The sequence below is a fragment of the Girardinichthys multiradiatus genome, chromosome X (genome assembly GCF_021462225.1).
Source record: "Girardinichthys multiradiatus isolate DD_20200921_A chromosome X, DD_fGirMul_XY1, whole genome shotgun sequence".
In the NCBI taxonomy this organism is placed as follows: domain Eukaryota; kingdom Metazoa; phylum Chordata; class Actinopteri; order Cyprinodontiformes; family Goodeidae; genus Girardinichthys; species Girardinichthys multiradiatus.
The window spans coordinates 13,435,807-13,456,917 of NC_061817.1; the positions used below are offsets into that span (position 1 = coordinate 13,435,807).

Genomic DNA, 21,111 nt, shown 5'->3' on the forward strand with positions numbered 1-21,111 from the left:
GTGATGGTCAAACACAAAGTAGCACATAAGTTGTCACAAGGAAGAAAAATGATACTTTTCAGATTTTTGTATTTAGTGCCTTTGAATCAGTACTTTGTTGAACCACCTTTAGCTGCAATAACAGCAAATCGTCTGGTGCATGTCTGCCAGCACTAGAGACTAAAAATGTAGCCTATTTTTGTTGCCACATAGCTCATGCAGACAGATTGAATGGAGTGTCTGAACAACTTTTTATTCTTCCCAGAGGTTCTTAAATTGGATTTAAGTCTGGACTTTAACTAGGCCATTCCAACACATGCTGTGATCTAAACCAAATGATTTCCAAAGTCAAGGGTCCATATCCTACATTTTCTTTGCTACACCACTGAATCAAATTATGGTTTATAATCAAGGCTTTACAGATCGTAATATGCCAAGGAGGCAGTTCAAGCAATTGAATCAGCTGCTCTGGAGCAGGGACACATCTTCCCTTCCCCCTGGGGGCCTGGAGTTGGACACCGGTTTTTGACGTTTCCCAGATTTAACACATATTAATAAAATGAATGAGCCATTGATATGTTCCTGCAGAACTCGATAACATGCTACGAAACTATTCAAGGCACCTGAATCAGCTGTGTTGGAACAGTAACCCATCCAAAACATCAGGACACTGGCCCCTGAGGACTTGAGTTGGACACCTCTGATCTAAACCATTCCATTGCAGCTCTGGCTGTACGTTTAGAGTCTTTGTCCAGTCTTGTCTTTTACAGCCTCCATAGCTGTCCGGTCGAAACGTTCTCCCACCTGAGCTGTGGACCATTGGGCCATTTGAATTTAATTTAGAGGTATCAAAGTAAAGGCGGCTGAACCATGCCACAACAGATTTTAAAGACAGCACATCATTTTCCTTTCACTTTAAAACCATGTGCTACTTTGGTCTAGTACAATCCCAATAAAGTAGATTCTAATTGCGATTTGACAAAATGTAAAAAAGTTCAAGGAGGTGTGAATATTTCTGCAAGGCACTGTTAGCCTGACACAGTCATGGGAAGGAAAAGCTTAAACAACCAAAATTACCTGTGAGAAAAAAAAAACGAAAGCATTCAAAGACCAGAATAAAAACCAAACAGTTTATTTATTATATACATTCAATAATAATGAAGATAATAAACAGAAGGCAGACACAAGGATGTCAAAATAAAACATCATGAGAAAATACACGTATTTACTTTCACTTATTAAAAAAAAATCACTTGGATAAATGAGCTTTTAAGAGCATGTGAAATAGAAAAGAAACCTTCACATGCAATTCAAATCCATTTATTAACTGCTGTACACAGACTCCCACTGGACTGGCTGGATGGATGGATAGGAGAACTTTTGCTTCTGTGTCACTCCAAATCAATCTGTGTGCTTTTGTTTGTTTGTGTTTTTGCTGCTTTCTAAAAGCAAGTCGCCCCAATTAGCAGATATGAGAACATGCAAGCACATCGTGTTACTGCAGCTGCCCTTTACAGCACCTCGAAACAAGCATCTGCCAGCTGAGTGAGGGAGCTGGATTCTATACAAGGATCTCTCTGAGAGCCAGGCTCTAATCATACAGCAGCTAGATTAACTGCCTCAGATGAGCTAAAACCAAATTTAACTATACATCCAAAGCGACTGGAGTTTACCATGACAATGACAGAGGCACAGGGGAGAGAACCCCCAGATTACTGCAGAGGACTGAACCAGCCATCCTGTCTTCTCCTGTTCCGCCTTAAACACTTCACGCCGGGCCTTTCCTAACATTCCCCGTCACTCCTGTCGCCGCGCATCACATCGCAAAAGCTCTCCCTTCTTCCTGCAGCCGTAAACACTCCTGTCCTCCAGCACTAGGATTAGAATTCATGCACAAATGGAAAAAAAAAAAGACTGACACCCTTCCTCGCTTGCAAGAGCATGCATAGCAACACTTCTGATAATACTCGTAAGGAACAGTAAGACCAATAAAAAGAAAAAGAGGTAATGCTCGTCGAAAATACTCATTGGACCTACTGCACACAGGTTCACAATCATACGAGAAAAACAAACAAAAAATTTAAAAAACGGCACACCCTTCAACATGCTGGTCCCTTCCGCCCTGAGCGTGCCGTACCCCTGGAAGACAGCAGGGGGACGTTGTTATTCTGTCAGCTAATGATTAATGGGCTCCGCTTCTCACCTTCACCACCCACATGCTGTTTCATCACTCACTAAAGGTGGACAGCCTTAGACCCTGCGTCCTCTCATTTCTACTGTCTTTCTGCTCTGATTTCCTTTGTCTGCACATCTACTATGCGTTCGTGTGCAAGAAAAAAAAAAGCAATAGCCTCAATAAATTAAGGGTGAGAAGCAAATTGAATTCATGTCTGCAATTCACTGCAACCTTTTAACACTTTCCTTTTTTTTAAGCTTCAGTGACATTTCCCGGAGGTGCGGCTGCAACACAAATCAGCTTCAACCCACTTGATAAAATATTGCAACAGTAAAAGAAAAAACAAAAAAAACATGAAAGCAGAAATACAAGAGGACAACAAAATATGTCTTTAAAGAAAATCTTTGGAACCCAAAAAAAGGCAAATAATAGCAGTAATAATAGCAGTAATATAGCGAGATTCAGCTGAAACTGGAAGTCAGTTGTTTTCATGATGCCTTCAGAGTCACCGGAAGTAAAACTTAAAACAACAACATGATGAGGAGCTTTAAACTACTGAAAACTAGTGATGAAATCCTACTTCATTATATTACCGGGATCTCTACTTGCTGCTGGACTGTGCTGCAGATCTTTCCGCAGCATAAAAAGAGAGAGAACTAGTTCATTTGCCTTGTCTTTGCGCCTGCTTTGCTGCATCTTTTTCCTTTGAATTTTGACGGATTTTGTCCATCGGGTCCACTCATTCGCTGCAGCTGGAATATCTTGACAGTCTAGGACACGAAAATGTACAGGGCCCAATTTATTGTTGGAAGAAGCCAAAAATAAACGTCATGGGGGAGGCGCTGAGGGGGTGGGTGCGCTGAACTTTCAAAATGAACACAGTTGGAATAAGAATGTGTACTGATGAGCAATTACTGAAAATAACTCTTTTTTTTTTAATCACGGTGTCTCTATTCAGCTTCTTATTAATGGTTGTAAACCAAAGAATTGGGGTAATGCAGAAAAATGATCTCTCCTTGTCACTTTTAAATGTTTTGGAGCACTGATTATCTCATTCTTTAGCGTTTTGTTTTAACATTAAATGAAAATGACAAAGAATGCAGTGGAATATAGTTCAAAGCAGTGGTTTCCATCATTGAAATGAAATAAAGAATAAGACAAATAAAATCCTTAATCAAGTACTTGGTTTTATCCATTTTTTTTTAAATCATTATTGTATAAATGTTAGGCCAGAGAGATGACTGCAGCGAGTCTATGCTCCGTGTAAATGTCAATGTAGTGTTTAAAAACAAAAGTACCTTTGTACATTAGCGCTGTGGCAGTTCAGCCTTTCAGTTCCGTCCAACACTCTGAGAAAACATTATACATGGTGCTCAATGTAGCTGTGAGTTTAAATGAGTCGGGCTAAATTTAAAGGGGAGCTCGTAGGGAAAAAAGGGTTTGTAGTGTTTCGGGTCGGGTCGAACCGGAACCGATGTCCTCTCTCCGCCTGGGTCCCGTAGTGTATGTGTGTGTGTTTTTTTTTTTTTTTTTTTTAAAACAATCCCAAATCCTGCTCTGAAGGTCAAATCAGCAGGCTCCAGCTTCATACGTGGGAGACACTCATGGCAGGTTTTATACTTGGTTTTTTTCCCCCGCTGGTTCCGTGTCGGCGACAGAAAAAGTACAGAGTGAGTTTGGTTTCGGTGAAGTGGCAATGACCACAAAAAGAAAGAGAAGAAGAGAGGGGAAAAAAGTAAGAAGTGAGCTGTCGCTATTATAGTCTGCCTGCAGATAAAATGGAGGGGAGGCTCCTGCCAAACACAGAGTTCAGAGGGAGTTTGGGAGCCAAGTGGCTTTCCTTGGATGGGATTTGTGGCTTTAGTAAGGAGCAAACCTACTGTATCCTGCCCGGTATAAACTAGCCTGAAAGACAAAGAGAGAAAATTAAACCTTTATAAAAATGTTTACATTTATTTTACTCTTCACAAGGTTTCTGAAAATGTTCTGAATTCGCTACATTTTTCTGTAAGATTTTAATGACAGTGCCGATTCAGTCTTGTGGTAAAGGGCTATTTCACTGTTTTTGGAAAACAGTCATTTGGAAAAACTAAGATCAGTTCAAATCTATAATAATTAGAAAAATGATGGATTTGACTATTCCAGGTCAAATACAAGTCCTCTAAAACACATAGTCTCATCAGCTATACCTTCATTTTACAAACTAAAAAAATTGGAATTACAATGGTTTACATGATATTCATGTAAACTATGAGCTTAGGTCTTGTTTTAAACCCAGTAGTAAGCGAATCTGAATTGCAAATAATAATAAGTGAATTGATCCCTCATTTCATTTCTGAATAAAGGTCGGGTCTGATAGGAAGTCACAAATCTAAACGTTGGATAAGCTGAACAAAAATCCAAGTTGTGATGAGCAAAACCAAAGATTATCTTCTAAATATACATCTTTGCAATGAGTCCCTTATTTTTAGAAATTCTAATTTTTATCTTTCAGATATTGGAAAAAGAAATAAAGTTTGGAGACTCAAACATTTTTCCACACTTCCAATTTTTTTCCAAACTTATCTTATCTTGGAAAATGTGAAAATAAAATTCCAAACTTTCCCAGTGTGCGGATGAACCCTGCATTTAGTTCTCATGCTTGTCTTGCCGAGGATATAGTCAAGGGGACTTTGAATCAAAGCATAAAACAGAAACTAGCTGGTCCACCTAATGCTGTCCTCTCATTACGTAGTTCTGACCAGGTATGTGACAAGAATCAGCCCATTCTGTGAGAGCTTGATACCTAAATGCAACTAGGTGGACTAAACGTAACACTCTTCAGCGTAAAAGTTGTTACTGTGTGAAGATCACTAAAAGTGAGTTGGTACTGAACAGCGAGCCATGTTTAGTATTAGTGAGGTTTTTAAAGTGAAGTCATACAAAGTGCTGGGGTACAAAGTTTTTTTATTTAGGCCTGTCAGCTGTTTATTCAGGCTGTGCCTGTGATAGTAACGTTCCATCAAACTAGCAAAGGAGCAAACTGACCAGGACCAGAATTCAGATGATACCAAGAAGACTGAACAAATTGCAGCAAATTAGCTTTTTTTGTTCTTTTGAATTTTTCACCTCGGTTATGGAACATGCTAGTTTTTAAATGTTGTCAACCTTTAGAAATCTGAGAGTCAAAGTATGGATCAACATTCTCAAGAGGATAGACAGAGAGGCTGATGTTTACAGTGTAATCACTGTGTTAACCGTGCTAATTGCTAATATAAGATGCTAAAAAAGAAAATCTGAACTCTGTAATGATGTTTTTAAGACTGCTGGCCCACACAGCAGGACGTCACCTCTGGTTGAAATATTAACAAAAACCACTTAGGGCTGGAACAAAGAAAAAGGTTTTAAAGAGAAATCTGCAGGTCATAGCTTTACAAAAACTGGTTATCAGAAAGTGTTTTAAATTCAAGTTCAAGTGTCAGTCAGACTTCTTACCATGGCTCCCACTCCATAAGCTGCAGCAGCTGGAGTTAAAGCGTGGTACGGATCTGTAGTGTATACCCGGCCATAACTAGTAAAACAAAACAAAAAACAAAGATTAGAATGTTAACAATATTCAGTCCTCAGCTGTAGCCCAATGTCCCTCAGTGTTGTGTGAGGCATGTGTATAACTGTCTGGGTCGGCCTCACCTGTCACTGTAGGCGGCAGCAGCGGCGGTTGCTCCGGTTACAGCAGTAGGCTGGGCGTAGCGATATGCAGCGGCGGCGGCGGCAGCAGCAGCAGGGTAGCCTCCCTGGAGACACACACATACAACTAACTGGCATGGCTCCAGGGAGGAAACAGCGACAGCATGTGATTAAATACTTAGGACTATGGTATATTTGACAGATATCATTTAAAAATGTATATAGGCTATGTTAGATTTTATCACTTAGCTTCATTTTATCCTAAAAATGGCTATCAAATCAAAATTTGGAAGGAATAGAAAGCAGAATGTGTCAGTGTGAGACAGAGGAAGAGACAAAGGACAGTGGAGTGTCAAAGTTACTGTATTACCACTAAAGGGAAGAGGGAGGGAAAAAAAGTGGAAGACAGAATCAGTTCAGGGAACAAGAAAAACTCTGTCTGGATGAGACAGAGGATTCAAATAATGAAGAGAAAAAGAGTCTAATTGATGCTAAACAATACAGTGAAGACCATGTTGATCAGAGTGATGTTACTAATTCTGTTGGTGTTCTGTCAGATGGATTTAGGACAAATAAGAGATGAAAAGATGGAAAACAAAGTCAGACACACTCACACAAGCCCAGACAGACACTAAAATAACTCCTTGCACAGAGACTCCATGAATGACCCAAAATTACAATTCAGACCTTAACAAAAAAAAACAAAAAACAAACATCCCACTGCATTTGAACCTGACGGGAATGTGAGATCAGCTAAGCCGAAAAAAAAAAACACCAGAGCATTTTCTCAGCCCCCTGCAGGACACGAAGCAGCAGCAGAAGCAGATGGGTGGGGCAGAAAGAGCGGGTTACTATTGGGAGGGCGCAGGGCTCTCCGGGTGGGTGGAGGGGGTTGCAGTATTGTAGTAGGCTCGCATGCAGCTGATCAGAACATGCTTCACCTATCGGTTGGGGGTGAAGAAATTCAGGAAGAGAACATACTCCCAGAAGGCAGAAGGATTTAAGAGCATCTTGCAGCACTCACCAGCCAGTGTTGTTAAACCAAACCACAGATCTCTAAGGGATTAGATTTGACTAGTTAAAATTAAAACAGGTCCATCAAGAACAAAGGTTTTGAATGCTGAAAAAAAAAGGTATGACTGAACTGCATTTGCAACAGTGGCATTGGAAAAATTATTTCTACAACTGTTTCTGTGACCAAGAACTGTAAGCAGACTGCATTCTTCCAGAGAGGCTGTGGCTTTGATTGAGACGTGCTTATTTTTCCAATCTGGTTACCCTTACCTAAATGCACCTTTAACCTTGGGGGTAATAATGCAAATAAACACCAGAAACACACTCTCCTCAATGAGAGGAAGGTGTGAAACATCACAGATCTTTGCTTCTTTCCATCAGTTTTCTTGTTTATTACTAACTGCATTGGCTGGTGCAGTCAGTAGGGTAGTCTCTGACTTAGCGTAATTACAAAGAATAAAGTAAACAAGTTCTATTTAAGTCACACTAAATGCACATCAATTTAAACTAATTTGGCCCAGGTCTACAGCAGTCTAGCTGACTTATTTAAGTAGAGGGCCGTGAATGCTCAATTTGACAAAAATCTGTACATTCTTGCCTACTGCCTATCACTTAGCGTAAAGTTTGCAGTTTTACGGTGTTAATACTACTAAAATAGTCCAGTTTGTTTTAAACTTCCTTTAATGGGAAGTGTCAGAATTTTCTCAGTGTGGCGTTCCTTCAGACGGCACCTGTTGAAGCACCGTGTTGGTCAACTTTGGTCAGCCAGATAGTTTTACTCCATTTACACAGAGGTTTTTTGTTGTCTGTGTTGAACTCAGCCATTTTGATGGTACAGATGTTATCAAAGTCACCAAATAAAGCAATTTATTATTACATAGAGACAGCAAGAATGTAAACGTCCAACTGGTTCAAAAAATACACATTTACAACTTTATAAGTACAGATGTGGCCACATTTTACTGGCACTTCTGGCAAAGAGCTGTCGAAAATAATTTAAACAATTGAAGTTTTATTGCAGCAACATCGTTTAAATTTGAGCACATTTATTTAAAGGGGAACAAAAAACAATGTAATAATTAAATAATTGTTTTCAACAAAATAATTGGAGGCCAGATTATTGGTAACTGAAACAATCCATGTAAATAATCATTTTAAAAAACATTTTCTTGCTGAAGGTGTTTAGTTACTTCTAATACTTAGCCTAGTGTTTCCTTGGGATATAAAAAAGATGTGACACAGAGGCCCATTTCTTTTAGCCAGCAGCGACTAGGCTGGATAATGACCCACCACTCACAGTAAGCAGGACGGTAATGGAGGTAAAAAAATCTTCAAACCCCAGGGTTAGTGAACTTTAGCAGAGAGTCATTAGATCTCTACAAAAACTGGGACTGACCCCAGAAAAAATAATTTTCTGTAGAGTAAGTGTGTGCTTTTGTTGGATGGGACTAAGATTTAGCTTTTCAGCAACAGACATTTTAGGTAGGTTGGGCACAAAAAGGATGAACGTGTGGAAAACCACCTCATGCCCATGGTTAAGTAAGGTGGAGGATCCTTAATGGTGTGGGCCCTTTCACTTCTAAACGTTCTGGGAACCATGACAGTGTGAAAAGTTAGCTTTAACTATTTAAAATATAAAATTTTAAATAAAAATCTGGTGGACTCAGCCAGTAGATGCAAAATGGGTCATCATAGTGTCTTTCAACTGGATAATGACACAGAAAATATGCACAAATCAACCAAAAATTGTTTCCTCAGACATAAAACCAACCATGACTCTTGATGGAGATGCAAAAAGGGATGATCACAGATCTCTCTCTCTCCGTATGCTCCAAGCCTGTGAAATGCTATTGGGAAAAGCTAGCTGTACCCCAGAGGTACCAATAATTGTGCAAATGGTGATTTTATCAAAATGTTTCATAACAGACCATTTTTTCATTGACTTTTTTGGCTTGTTTAAATGTTTGCAGTAAAAGGTGATTTTACAGATTGTTACCAGGGGTGCCAACAAATGAGACCAGCACTGGAACTCTAATGACCATAAATACAGGACTGAATAATTTTTGGCAAGAAGGCTTATTATCTCCAGAACAGCCAACCATACAAAAGAAACCAGTTTCCGTTTTGAATAGACTGGGAGGGAGAATATAAGCAATCATTTTTAGTAGTAGTTTAGTGAATAAACAAACAGTTCCCCTTTTCCACAGCTGCAAAGATTCGGTGAGTTAGTAGAAAAATTAAGCAAACTCCAAATCATTTTCTTAACAATTAAAAGACGACATGTTCCAGATCAGATCACAAGATGATTCTTAAGATCAGAGGAGGTAGTAAAGCCAAACAATGCACACTGTAGGTTCGATGGTGAGGTGACCCTACCTGAAGCAATCTGGGACTAAGGACTGAGTCCTGTAACACTAGTCTATAGAGAAAACAGAAACAGCTGTTGTCAACCTGGATACACACTCACTCACACACACTCTCAAACACTGATGCACTCTGCATCATCCGTCCACAAAGCAGCCTTTGTAGTGGTGTTTCAGATCCTCTATCCTACCACTGAGATGTTCTTTTTTTACTCAGCACATATTTTTTTAAGCACAGATCTGTTTGTGCCACTATTTTTAAGACAAACAATAAAAGCCCTTGGGCCTGAATCATCTTGCATGTTGTACAAATTAGTGACGCATTTAACCAGTTCCACCATTATACAGGCAACTCTGTGTGGCGCATGACTGGATGCACATGTAGAATCACCCCCAGAGGGAAACAACAAACAGAGCAGAAAGAAGGCTGTGAGGGCAGGAACAGAGATGACGTGTTGTCTGGAAGTGAATTTACTTACATATAAGTCTGCAGCTCCGTAAAACCCATCCTGATACACCACGCTGAGAGCAGGGGAACATAGCAGATGTACAGAGAGGACGAGGGAGGTGGAGTAGGAAGGTACAGGAGGGAGGGTGTGGTGGAGGGAGGGAGGGAGGGGAGGGGTGCAAACGGAGTGGTGCACAGTTGCAAAGAACCCAAGGTGAACAAGGACCACAGCACAGCATAAACAAGGAAGGGAACAGAGAGGAGAAAAACAGAGAAAAAAAGTGTTATTTCACACCCATGCAGCATGCAGAGGAAATACAACTTCTATTTAAGCTCCACAAGAGTAGCTTGAAAGTATAAACATTTCACTCCAGGGGGCTAATATGTTAAGTTTAATGAACTAAAATGTGACCATAAAGTGTGATTGTTCCCCTGCTACAAGGAAACCAACAAAAGCAATAAAAAGGCCACTTTGATGGAGACATTTTAGAGGGAATGATGTCTAGAGGTAGAGCTGAAATGGACAGGGTATTTCCTGCATCCTCAAATTTCATCTTCGTGAGCGGAGTTTAATCATATCACAGCAAGTAACAGTTAGGTCATAAATCATTTAAATCCCCTTTGATCGGAGAGTAAATACAGCCAAAACCCCATTACCCCATCATCACAGCGCAATGACATGCACAGTAAACAGAAAACAGACTGAGGCAAAACTGGTTCATCAGTAGCAAACCTGTGTACAAGGTGACTCAATTTGTATTGTGACTAAATGTGCTTTGTGTGTGCTTATGCAAATCTGCTGACGGCGGTGTCTGTTTATTCAAATCACGCTCAGTGGTGCAATCCAATCAGAGTGTAAGTCAGCCCTTGATTGCTTGTGAACAGACTGAAAATCCGCTAACTGGATGGCTGAAAAGAACCTGAATATTGTTGAGCATGACAAATGAATGAGCACTTCAGTCAGACAGAGACCTGGGCAAACAGATTTATTCAAGCACTACATAAAACAGACTATATTTAAACATTTCTAAAATGTTTAATTTAAAATCCAGATATCCTGGATAGCTACACATGTGAAGTCAACAGCTGTTGACAAAAGAGGCCGATTTTCATTACCCAGGGTAGGCAGGGATTGCAGGCTGAGGCACAGCAGCCCTTACGGTGCTGTAAACGGGACGACCTCGGCCCCTTAGGTGGGCGCCGCGGAAAGCTGCTGCTGTAGTGGCTGCTGCCGCAGCTGCTGCAGTTGGATAGGGAAACCCTGGGACTGGAATAAAAGAATATAAAATTGGTTGTTGAGGACTCTGGTGTGCACTGCATTGAGAAAAAGATTAGAATGTTACTGCGATCAGTTCACAGATGGAGGTCACCCTTACCTGCGTAGATCTCTGGTCCATATACAGCTCCCACCATTGGACTTAGTTTCCACCCTGCTGATAGTTACAGAGACAGAAAAAGGCAAAGAATAAAACAAGGCTGTTTTAAAAAAGGATTAAGCTACTTAACATATTAGAAAATATGATTTGTTTGATACATAGCTTTCACTTTGTAATATGTTATACAGTTTGTATTTATTACAACAAATAATGGCTCACCATGTAATTGTGTGACTGTATATCAGCTTAGGCTTGCATTCTCTCATACATTAACATAGCAGAGAGTGTTAGCTACTGTTAGCTTAAATTATATTACCAGGATCTTAGATAAATGCAAACATATTACCAAATGATCGTACTACAAAATTTAACTTTGCAGATACTTTTGGCTACGTATAGCCAATAGGCTATCAGTAGCAAGTGAGCTAATGCTGGCTGGCATGCTATGTAGCTTCAGCACAAAAGACAATGTTAGCTACTGTAACTATAATGGTGTTAGTAGCATGTGGGCATGGTAACATATTACATGATGATAGTTTTCAAAATTTTAATATAGCATACAGGGTTAACTAATGTTAGCTAGAAGGATATTAGTAGCATGTTAGCTAATGCTAGCCTATCACTAACTGATTGCATAATTCAAAATTTTAGCACTACAGAGCATGTTAGCTACTGTTAGCTAACATGCTATTGGAAGTATGTTAGCATATTATGGTACAACCTTCTATACTTTTAGTTAATCCGGGTAATGTCTCTCGTGCTGTTCTTTTGATTCTTTGGTTTTAAGATTACTTCTAACAGATCGTCTACAGTTGATTTTTTCAACAAGTTTCTCTACAGAATTTTGCTCTTTACTTTGTACTCTTTACCAAAGTCTTCTGCTTCTGTTCAGCTTCTTCAGTTTAGTTTAGCAACTCAGCTTACAGCATTTTCGAAGGAAATGCTATTTTTTTCTAGTTGATGAAGTTGTGAGGCTTTCTGTTATGGCTGCTTAACAAATTTCAGCACATATTTTTAATATGAAAGCATGTGTATGTGTATAATTAAACATTTCGAGCAAGCAGCTAGGACAATGAGGGCATTTGGGTCCAACTGCCTCTCCCTGTGTGCTGGTTGGGCTTTTAGCTTCAATGTTAGCGTGCGTCACTGCGGTTGTTACCATAGGGCAGCGTGCTGAGAGCCTCTCCATTAGGGTAAGGGCTGACGATTTTCTTGTTAGTCATCACCCTGGCGGTGGCATTATTCACCTGGGGGGGGGGTGGAGGAGCAGACAGTCAAGCGCACAGACAACAGAGGAAGAGAAAATTAGCACACACACTCCAAATTTAGGCCAAGGCTGATGTATATGTTTGCTATAACATTAACAATATAATTCATGTGATGCCTGTCTTTGACTATTTTATTTGGTCTGTTATTGGAAATGATTACTGGGGACATTTAGAGTACTGGTGGATTTCCTTGTGTAAACATCTACTTTTCATTTTCATTAATATTGCTCTACGAAGCTAGTTTCACACCTTAACATCAATGATGACATGAGGCACATTCTTAACTGACCTTAAGAAAAACATTACATTATTTCTACTTAATCTTTATTTTGGGTCAGGTGGGGCATCACATATTAAAAAAAATATTGACAAATGTTAACATCTTCTTTCTAAGTAAAAAAGATTTAAGATTTCCCAAGCCGTTTTTTGGCTTTACCATTTGAAGCACTTTAACATAAGATCTTCAGCTTGACCAGCATGACTGGACTGTTTAGAAACCCAAAAATCAGATCTTTTTTCTATTATTGAACATACCCTACCTAAGCACCAACAGGTCATGAGAAAAAGAAGAGTTTTCTGGGTAGAAGTTTTACTGATGGGAGCAGACTTCAAAGTTAGCTATTCAATGAAGTCAAAGAAACCTTTAAATGTGTAAGAAGCTTCTAGAAAGGAACTGTACTAAGTACCACCCTGCATTAAAGCTGCTAAAAAAAACAAGTGAGACTTTCAGCAGATCACAGGAAGGCTAAACATTTTACAGCTAAGTTGCTCCGTTTTATTTTTTGAGCTTTCAGCTTCGTCTGACTTAGACAATTCGGGATCTGGAAATGATGGCAGTCTTTTGGAAATCTCAGATTTAAAGTAGGGGTCCATATTGGGTAGAAAATTAGCACAGACTGTGGTTTACTGTGCTAACCATGCTATTTGTTCTAAATCCTAAACTCTGTAAGCATTTTGTTTAGTTTTGCCCCAGCTTCTAATGTATAATAAATATGTTAAATTATAAAGAATTTTCATTGGTTAATCTAATAAAACAAAATCCTGACAGGAAGGCTAAAATATAGCTGCTAATTACAGTTCTTAAAAAGAAGATATTAAACTGGAACTTGGCAACAAATTTCTGATCGTTGCATCTCCAGATCATACAAATGTACTTCAGATAGCTGCAGAAAGTAACAAGTCAGTAATACTCTACATCTTTTCTAACGTTTTAGATAATGACCAGAAACTAACTAATCACTGTCATTTGTTTTCCCTTAGCAATAATTAAAAATTTCATTTGGTTTTTAATTCACCATTAGAACATTAGTAGTCAGAGGGTATGGTGCAATACTAATAAACATTGTTTAAAATGTGCCCATATAGAAACATTAAAAGGTTAATATTTAAAACTGAGGAAGTTACCACCAGTGAAGCCCTGTGTTTATAACAGAAGATAATGCCTGCTGTTTTGTTATTTCAGTAACTATCTGCAGTCAAGGATTAAAAAACCTTTGCCAGTTTAACATATAACTTGTGAAAGATTGAGGTTGTAGGAGAAATTGTTTCAAAAACACTTAAAACGAGAGTAAATCTGTCAGTCGAGTGTTATTGTGTCAGTTTTCGGAGATCATGTCTGAGCAGCTTCTTAAAAGTGAAACATCACCTATGTGAAGTAAAACTATATTTTACCAGTGATGACTTAACTCTGTGTCTGTGTTTATGTTGGAGGGGAAACGTGGATGGAGGTTAAGGTGATTTTCAGTCATGCAACAAAAAGCAAGCTGTGCAGTAGATTTTTGGTGGTTTGCTAATAAGAGATGTGGGAGGGTGGCACAGCAAAGGGAACTGAGCTGTATGTTCAGCATGCACAGATGAACATATTGGGGCTTTTATTGATGGTGTGTGTATGTTCTGTGCATGCTTGCTGTTATTTCAGTCCAAATTTAAAGCCTTTCTATCCAAGATGGCTGATAATCTCCTTCCTCTCTGTGCTTCAAAGGCTTCCACTTTGGTCCCTTGATGTATCCTCAACTTGCTTTGATGGGCTTTAAGAGAGGGAGGCTGTAGCTCTCCATAATAACCCACCCTGTCTGAGAGTGCTGCCGAAGTTGCACGTTTGGAAAGCAAAAGATTAATGACCTTTTGGCAGGACTCAAAGAGAGGGTGTGCTTGCATGTGACAAAGAAAGAGAGTGTGAGAGGCAGGCCGAGGAAAGAGAGTTCGTGCATGCACACACACCACTCTCCTATTTAGGGGACCATTAAAGCCTCGGCTGTTGTTCGCATTGCCTCTCCTGGTGAGTCATGTTCTTTATCTGCAACCTTTCATTCAAATGGAAATGAGGTTTACCTCATTTTTCCCCCATTGCATTTGACAAGGTCATTGGCAAATGATTCAATTAGCATAGCCTAGCAAGCCTGTCTGACACAGCTGGACAGATGTTGCAGAATGTAAATGTTCCAAAGCGTGAATTAAATTGATCAAAATTCTTTCAAATGAGGGCACATTTGGTCCATAGATGTTCAGAAGGTACTACTAATTGAGCTTAGTTTGGTCTACCAGTTTGTAGTTTAGTTTGTAAATGTTGGGTCTGTGTACAGCGTCTTCCAAATGTTTTTACACACCCTTTGAACTCTTCCTCATTTTGTGACATTGTGACCACCACTATCTTCATGTAATAGACCAACACAAAAAAGTAAACTATTTAAAAATAATCTGGAACATGTGAAACTGCATTTCTATTTTCACAGCTCAGGTGGAAGAATCTGTCAACAGAACTATTATCTGTGCAATCCACAAACTTGGCCATTTTTAGAGAAGTGGAAAAAAGAAAGCCGTATGTGGTCCTGTTTGTTGTTTACCACAAGCCACGTAGAGAACACAGCAAGAAGGTGTTCTGATTTTACATGCAAAATGCATAACACTTTTTATACAGATTTTTATTTTTAAGATAAATATTGAAAATCATGTATCATTTCCCAACCACGTTTCAGCACTGCTTTCTCTTTCTCCATCAACTAAAATCCCAAATAAGTACATTGCAAGTTTGTGGCTGTGGAAAAGGGTGCTTTGGTCATGTCCAACAAAAGCCAAAATATTTCGCCTGCATCCAAAATGCTTTGTTGTGGTGGAAAACCAATGCTGCACTTCACCCATAAAACATGGTGGTGCTATGGAGATAACCAAGAATTGAGGGGCCTAAGTACAGGACAATTCTAGAAGAAAACCAATTAGAGGCAGCAAAAGACTTGAGAACAGGAGAAATGATCCTAAAAAATACATGCAGTGCTACCTTTTAGCTCAAAGTATATCTATGTGTTGAAAGACCCAGTCAAAGCTGGGTAATCTCCACAGATGCTCTCTATCCAATCTGACAGAGGTTGAGCTGTTTTGTAAAGAAGAATGAGCGCAACATTTCAGTCCCTAGATATGAAAGGCTGGGAGAGACATGCCCCAAAAGACTCTCGGCTTTAACTGCAGTGAAATGTGATTCAACACAGTATTGACTCAGGAAGGTTGAATACAAATGCATGTCACACATGTCAGATTTCTATTAGTAAAGGAGACCAGATATAATTTTAATTATCACAATCTAGTTCTACTTTGTGTTGATCTATCACATACAATCCAAATAAAATGCATTGTTGTTGGTGGCTGCGACACATCGAAATGCATAAATGTATAATTACTATCACAAGGTACTATAGATATACACAGTAATAAGTGTATTGAGGTCATGCGTGATCAATGAAATGGGACACGAATACATGCAAATCAACAGAGACCAGTATGGAAGGCAAAGTGTTAATGATTTATTAAACATTCATCCTTTCTCATCCCACTTTTGCCCTCCCAGTCCAGCCTGGCCGATAAATCCAGATAAAAATCAAATCACATTTCCATATGAAACCAAACTTGTGGGGTTTACGTACCTAAAAGAATAAATGCAGTTTTAAATGAAATACAAAAGAGAGGGAGAGAAAGAGGGGGTGCAAAAACATTTGTTGACAAAATTAATAATCATCTAACAAAAAACATGACACAGCCATATACGGGGCGCATCGCATGACCCAGAGTGAGTTACAAAGTAACATATATCAAATAAATAAATAAATCTGCCAATCAGCAAGCTTCGGATGCAGAATAGAGACCAATCAAAACAATTGGAGCACTCCCACATCAAACACATATGAGACAAAGATGAGACGGGTACGTTAGGGGTGAGGGATGCAAGTGAGAGGTAGAGACAGAGCCAGTCCGTATTCAGAAACAGGGAAACATAAAGATGAAAAGAGGGAAAAGAAGTTTACACAAGCAAAACAAGAAAATAATAAATAAATAAATGAATGACTGTATAAAACATATATATACCAAAGTGCATCATTCAAATAAAGCAATTACATTTGGTGACCATTCTCCTGAAAAATCTCATTATATGTGGTGGGTTGAGAAACAGAGCACCAAAGGATGGAGGGAACCGAGAGACGGAGAGATACAGAGGGAGAGGTCCAGCAGAGGCAGAGAGAGAGAACTAGAGAGAGAGAAAGCAATTCTCATTCCCAAAAAAAGAGGAAATTAAAATAAACACGAGACACTTTGCCAGGCATTAAAACTTTGTGTCACAAACTTAGGACCAGTACACTTTAGCTACTACTACAACTACTAATACACAGACAGTCCACTACAAGAAAACCAAACCAAAAGAAAAGAAAATGGCAGCATAAGAAAGACCCAAAACAGCGAGGTAAACCCCATATCGGTTTAGAGATGCATATGGTTAAAAAAACACTAGCTTCATTGGGTGAGTACCCAGAAGTCAGTTGCACCAGCTCTTCATTCTTTGAATATTTTTGATGAGTTGCTTAAAAAAGATTTCAAAACGATGGGCTTCTTCCACGGACCTAATATTACCAAATAGGATAAAACAAAAAGGTAGGTGTAACAACAAAAGGTACAATGTCATTTTGTGGTACAGCATTAAAACACCACAGTAGAGTCTGTCTTGTGGAACGGTGTCCAGTTGTTGTCAGTATGTGACTACATCTCGTAAAGTAAGCCCAAGCTATTATTATGAGCCTTGGAACGCTAAGTTACAAAAGTGCTAAAGAGGCCTTTAAATTATTTATGTAAAAGCATTTTGAGTTGCAGGTGCAAAAAAGAAACGGTGACAATGATTTGTAAGTGCTGTGAGAATACGTCATCGGCTAAGCATTAGCCACCAACAACGCTAAAGTTAGCATCTGCTTTGGAGCTTTCTACTGGTGTTAGGCTTATGCATAGAAAATCAAACATGTAACGGATAATTCTACACTTCAACACAGACAATTAGTTGCTAATTATAAACCTTTACTCTTGTAAAAAAAAAAAAAAGTTTGTATCATTAATGCTTTTACTGCATTAGGATCAAGTCAGCATTAGACAACAATAAATTCTGCAATTTGTGGACTGCAAAAATGGACTGGAATATTCAAATATTAATTACAGGTTTTGAACACAAAACACCGTTTGTGATCTTTAAAAACCTTTATTCAGTGCAAACAAGAAGTGGTAATTTTTAGTTTTCAAAGAAATATTGAAAAAATGCAGTATTGAAAATATAAGGTATTATCTCATCATGTGGGTTAAATGTAACATTTACAGTCCTAGTACTAATTAAAGCAACAGCAAATGATTTACATTTTATCTGAAGGTTCTGACCAAACCTGACACAATTAGTACTTAAAAAATCATTGGTAACTAAACTAATTTTGAAAGCAATTTTCCATTTTATAAAACAGCTTTAGCTTGTACACAACTGCATAGGAATGAAGCTCATCTTAGTCAAGAATAAACCTAATGCATGACAAAGCATAGACACATCACCAGGCAACAAGGCATGAACATAATTATGCCTCCAGCCAATTTATTTTCTACTAATACCTAAACACAGACATATCTGAAGAAAGTAGGGAAACCACAAACCCTTGAAAAAATGCCATGCAGTACTGTAATATATTTAGACTTCATGCTCAACAGCCCCAGCTCAACATGTGTTTGTGAGGCAAAAGCACTACCCACTGCACCAGCTGCCAGCTGATGTTACACAATGCAGCAGATGGCCTGCAAATAATTGACAATTTTTTAGAGAAACCAAAAAGTACATTAATAAATTAATGTGGTGCAACCCAACAATAAAAATGGCATACTATATGTACAGATTTATGAAAAACTGGTGCAAGTCTGCAGAGATCTGGGGCATTATAATTTCAATGCGTATTCAAAGTGAAATGAAAACTATTAAAATCTACAGTGCCTAGCAAAAAAGACTCAGAACAATTGAATTCTTCCACATTTCAGAACATTTAACCATATTTATGTTTCATTACGTTTTTAATTTAACGTGACCTCTATTTGTAGTCTATTGCAACAGCATGATGCAGCCATCACCATGTTTTCGCCAAACAAAATATTGTTTATTTGATCATAGGAAAACCACATTTCATTTTCTTTCCATTTCACAATGAAAAACATTAAAGTTTGTGGTTCTCATGTGAAATAAAGGGAAAAGGGGGGAGATTCAAGGGGTATGAATTTTTTTGCCAGGCACTGTAGCTCCTAAAAATTTTCCTCTCAGTGAGGTCAGTGTATAAATGTATAAACTCTTTGCTTTGGCTATAAAGTCAGGCAGGGGTGTCGCCGCCTTGCTTGCCAACATGGTGTGCCAAGAGCTGAGTCTGGCCTCATGTTAGGACATTAATCATATGCTTGTATGAAATCCTTTCCTTTATCAGCTGTGTCTCAAATCTCAAATGCACAATGGCTCCAATTGCCAAACATTTTGAAATATCTTTGCCAAAAGCAAACAGGCCAGTTGAATAAAAGGAAAAAAAGGAAATGAGAGCAGCCTTATTTGCCCTGCAGCTTTGCATTCGCTGAAACAAACTGTAGGCAGCAACAGGGAGCAAAGCTTCACATCCTTTCTGATGGGTCTTATTATACGAGAAGATGAATGCTACACATGTTGAGTCCAATGGAGAATTAATGTGTCATTGTATAGAAGAAGGTGATTACATTCAGTCATTCCCAGTGAGGTGTTAATGACGTAGTGTGAACAGGGTATTACACGTAGTTAAATATGTCCACCTATCTGTATGTGTGCTGTGTTAAGTCTTAAAGGCGTAGCAAACTACATGGGCCTGTCACACTGAAATCACACGTGGCGCTTGCTGTAACTCTGCACTAGACTGAAGAAAATACTGTCAAATGCTTCTTTCAAGGGATCAAATCAGTGATAGATGTTCGTACACAACTTACCGTTGCCGAGGAAACAGCGAGTGGTTACCGTGGAGACTGACAACAACACACAGAAGTCGTCAGGGAAACAGAAAAAATATAATAAATAAAGGAACAAATAATCCTAGGAACAAAAGAAACCTAATTGTCCCCCTGCTTGCCCCCATGTAAATTAAAAAAACCCTGACTGCATCAGTGTCAGCCTAGAACAGACTGAGGAAGAGGAGAAGAGAGGAGAGAAAAGGGAGAGGGGATGCAAACTCTCTACACTCAAACCACCAGTCTGACCAGTAGCAGATGTGGTGCACTAGAGAAGACCATGGTAAATAACAGCCTAAACTATGGGGTAAGAACGCTGTCAAAAACAACGTGTATGTAAAGACGGAAATGTGTGCATATTAGTCAATAGTTGTGCATTAATAAAATCCAAAAGAGGTATTGTATATTTTCTCTATAAGAATACAAAATAAAAAGTTACAGCTTCAAGAAATTACAAACACAAAGTTCAAGTTTACAGTTGTGTTTTTTTTCTTTATGAATACAATATGCTACAACAGTTTCAGAATACAATTTATTTTCTTTGAGAATACAAATTTACATCAGCGACTTGGCGACACGTGATCTCAGGCTGGTTAGTGGAGCACAGAGTTAGTCGATTCGCGTTGCGCATGCGCTGTCACACTCCTCACCGCCAGTAAACGCAGTGCCGGGATTGGATAACGGAAAAAGGTAATAGGAGATAATTCAGTCTAAAAGGAATATTAGGAACAGAAGTAAAAGTAGAAGAAGCAGCAGCACTAGCGCCAAGATGACTGACTAAGAAACTACGGTACAAAGCCAGGCAATGTTAAAAAGTTTATATGTCTTAATGTCGTTACTATATGCTCTTGGTCCGTCATCTTGGCGCTAGTGCTACTGCTTCTTCTGCTGGCGGTACGCAACTAATTCAGAAGTGCATACTGCCACCTACTGTACATCATTGTATAACTCCACCCACTATATTCTATGTTTTAGTTTTGTATTTCATAAAAATAAGAACAATACTTTATTTATAATACTCTTGATTTCCTCCCTATCTCCCCTCTGTTCCTAATATTCCTTTTAGACTGAATTATCTCCTATTACCTTTTTCCGTCATCCAATCCCAGCACTACGTTTACTGGCGGTGAGGAGTGTGACAGCACATGCGCAACGCGAATCGACTAACTCTGTGCTCCACTAACCAGCCTGAGATCACGTGTCGCCAAGTCGCTGATGTAAATTTGTATTCTCATAGAAAAGAAATCGTATTCACAAACTGCTATAGCATATTGTATTCATAAAGAATAAACCACAACTGTAAACTTGAACTTGTTTGTAATTGTGTTTGTAATTTCTTGAAGCTGTAATATTTTATTTTGTATTCTTATAGAGAAAATATACAATACCTATTTTGGATTTTACTTATGCACAACTATTGACTAATATGCACACATTTCCGTCTTTACATACACGTTGTTTTTGACAGCGTTCTTACCCGATACTAAACCACCTTTACCAATGCAGTGCCTTGCAAACATATTCATGC

The 21,111-nt window shown here is 38.8% G+C and overlaps 1 protein-coding gene across 6 annotated transcripts in view; it reads right to left on the reverse strand.

The window, feature by feature from the left end:
* Positions 1-1,095: 1,095 nt before the first annotated feature.
* LOC124863579 (RNA binding protein fox-1 homolog 2-like) overlaps positions 1,096-21,111 on the reverse strand; it is a 69,804-nt gene continuing 49,788 nt past the window's right edge. For 3 of the 6 annotated variants that reach the window (XM_047358023.1, XM_047358020.1, XM_047358024.1), the window contains 7 exons: positions 12,182-12,269; positions 11,023-11,079; positions 10,763-10,913; positions 9,678-9,720; positions 5,825-5,928; positions 5,630-5,705; positions 1,096-4,060 (listed from right to left, as the gene is read on the reverse strand). In XM_047358023.1, coding sequence (XP_047213979.1) covers positions 4,016-4,060; positions 5,630-5,705; positions 5,825-5,928; positions 9,678-9,720; positions 10,763-10,913; positions 11,023-11,079; positions 12,182-12,269 — 564 coding nt within the window. In that variant the 3' untranslated portion in view covers positions 1,096-4,015. Of the gene's footprint in view, positions 4,061-5,629; positions 5,706-5,824; positions 5,929-9,211; positions 9,255-9,677; positions 9,721-10,762; positions 10,914-11,022; positions 11,080-12,181; positions 12,270-21,111 lie in introns of all 6 variants that reach the window. The other 3 variants (XM_047358025.1, XM_047358022.1, XM_047358021.1) reach the window with 3 other exon arrangements.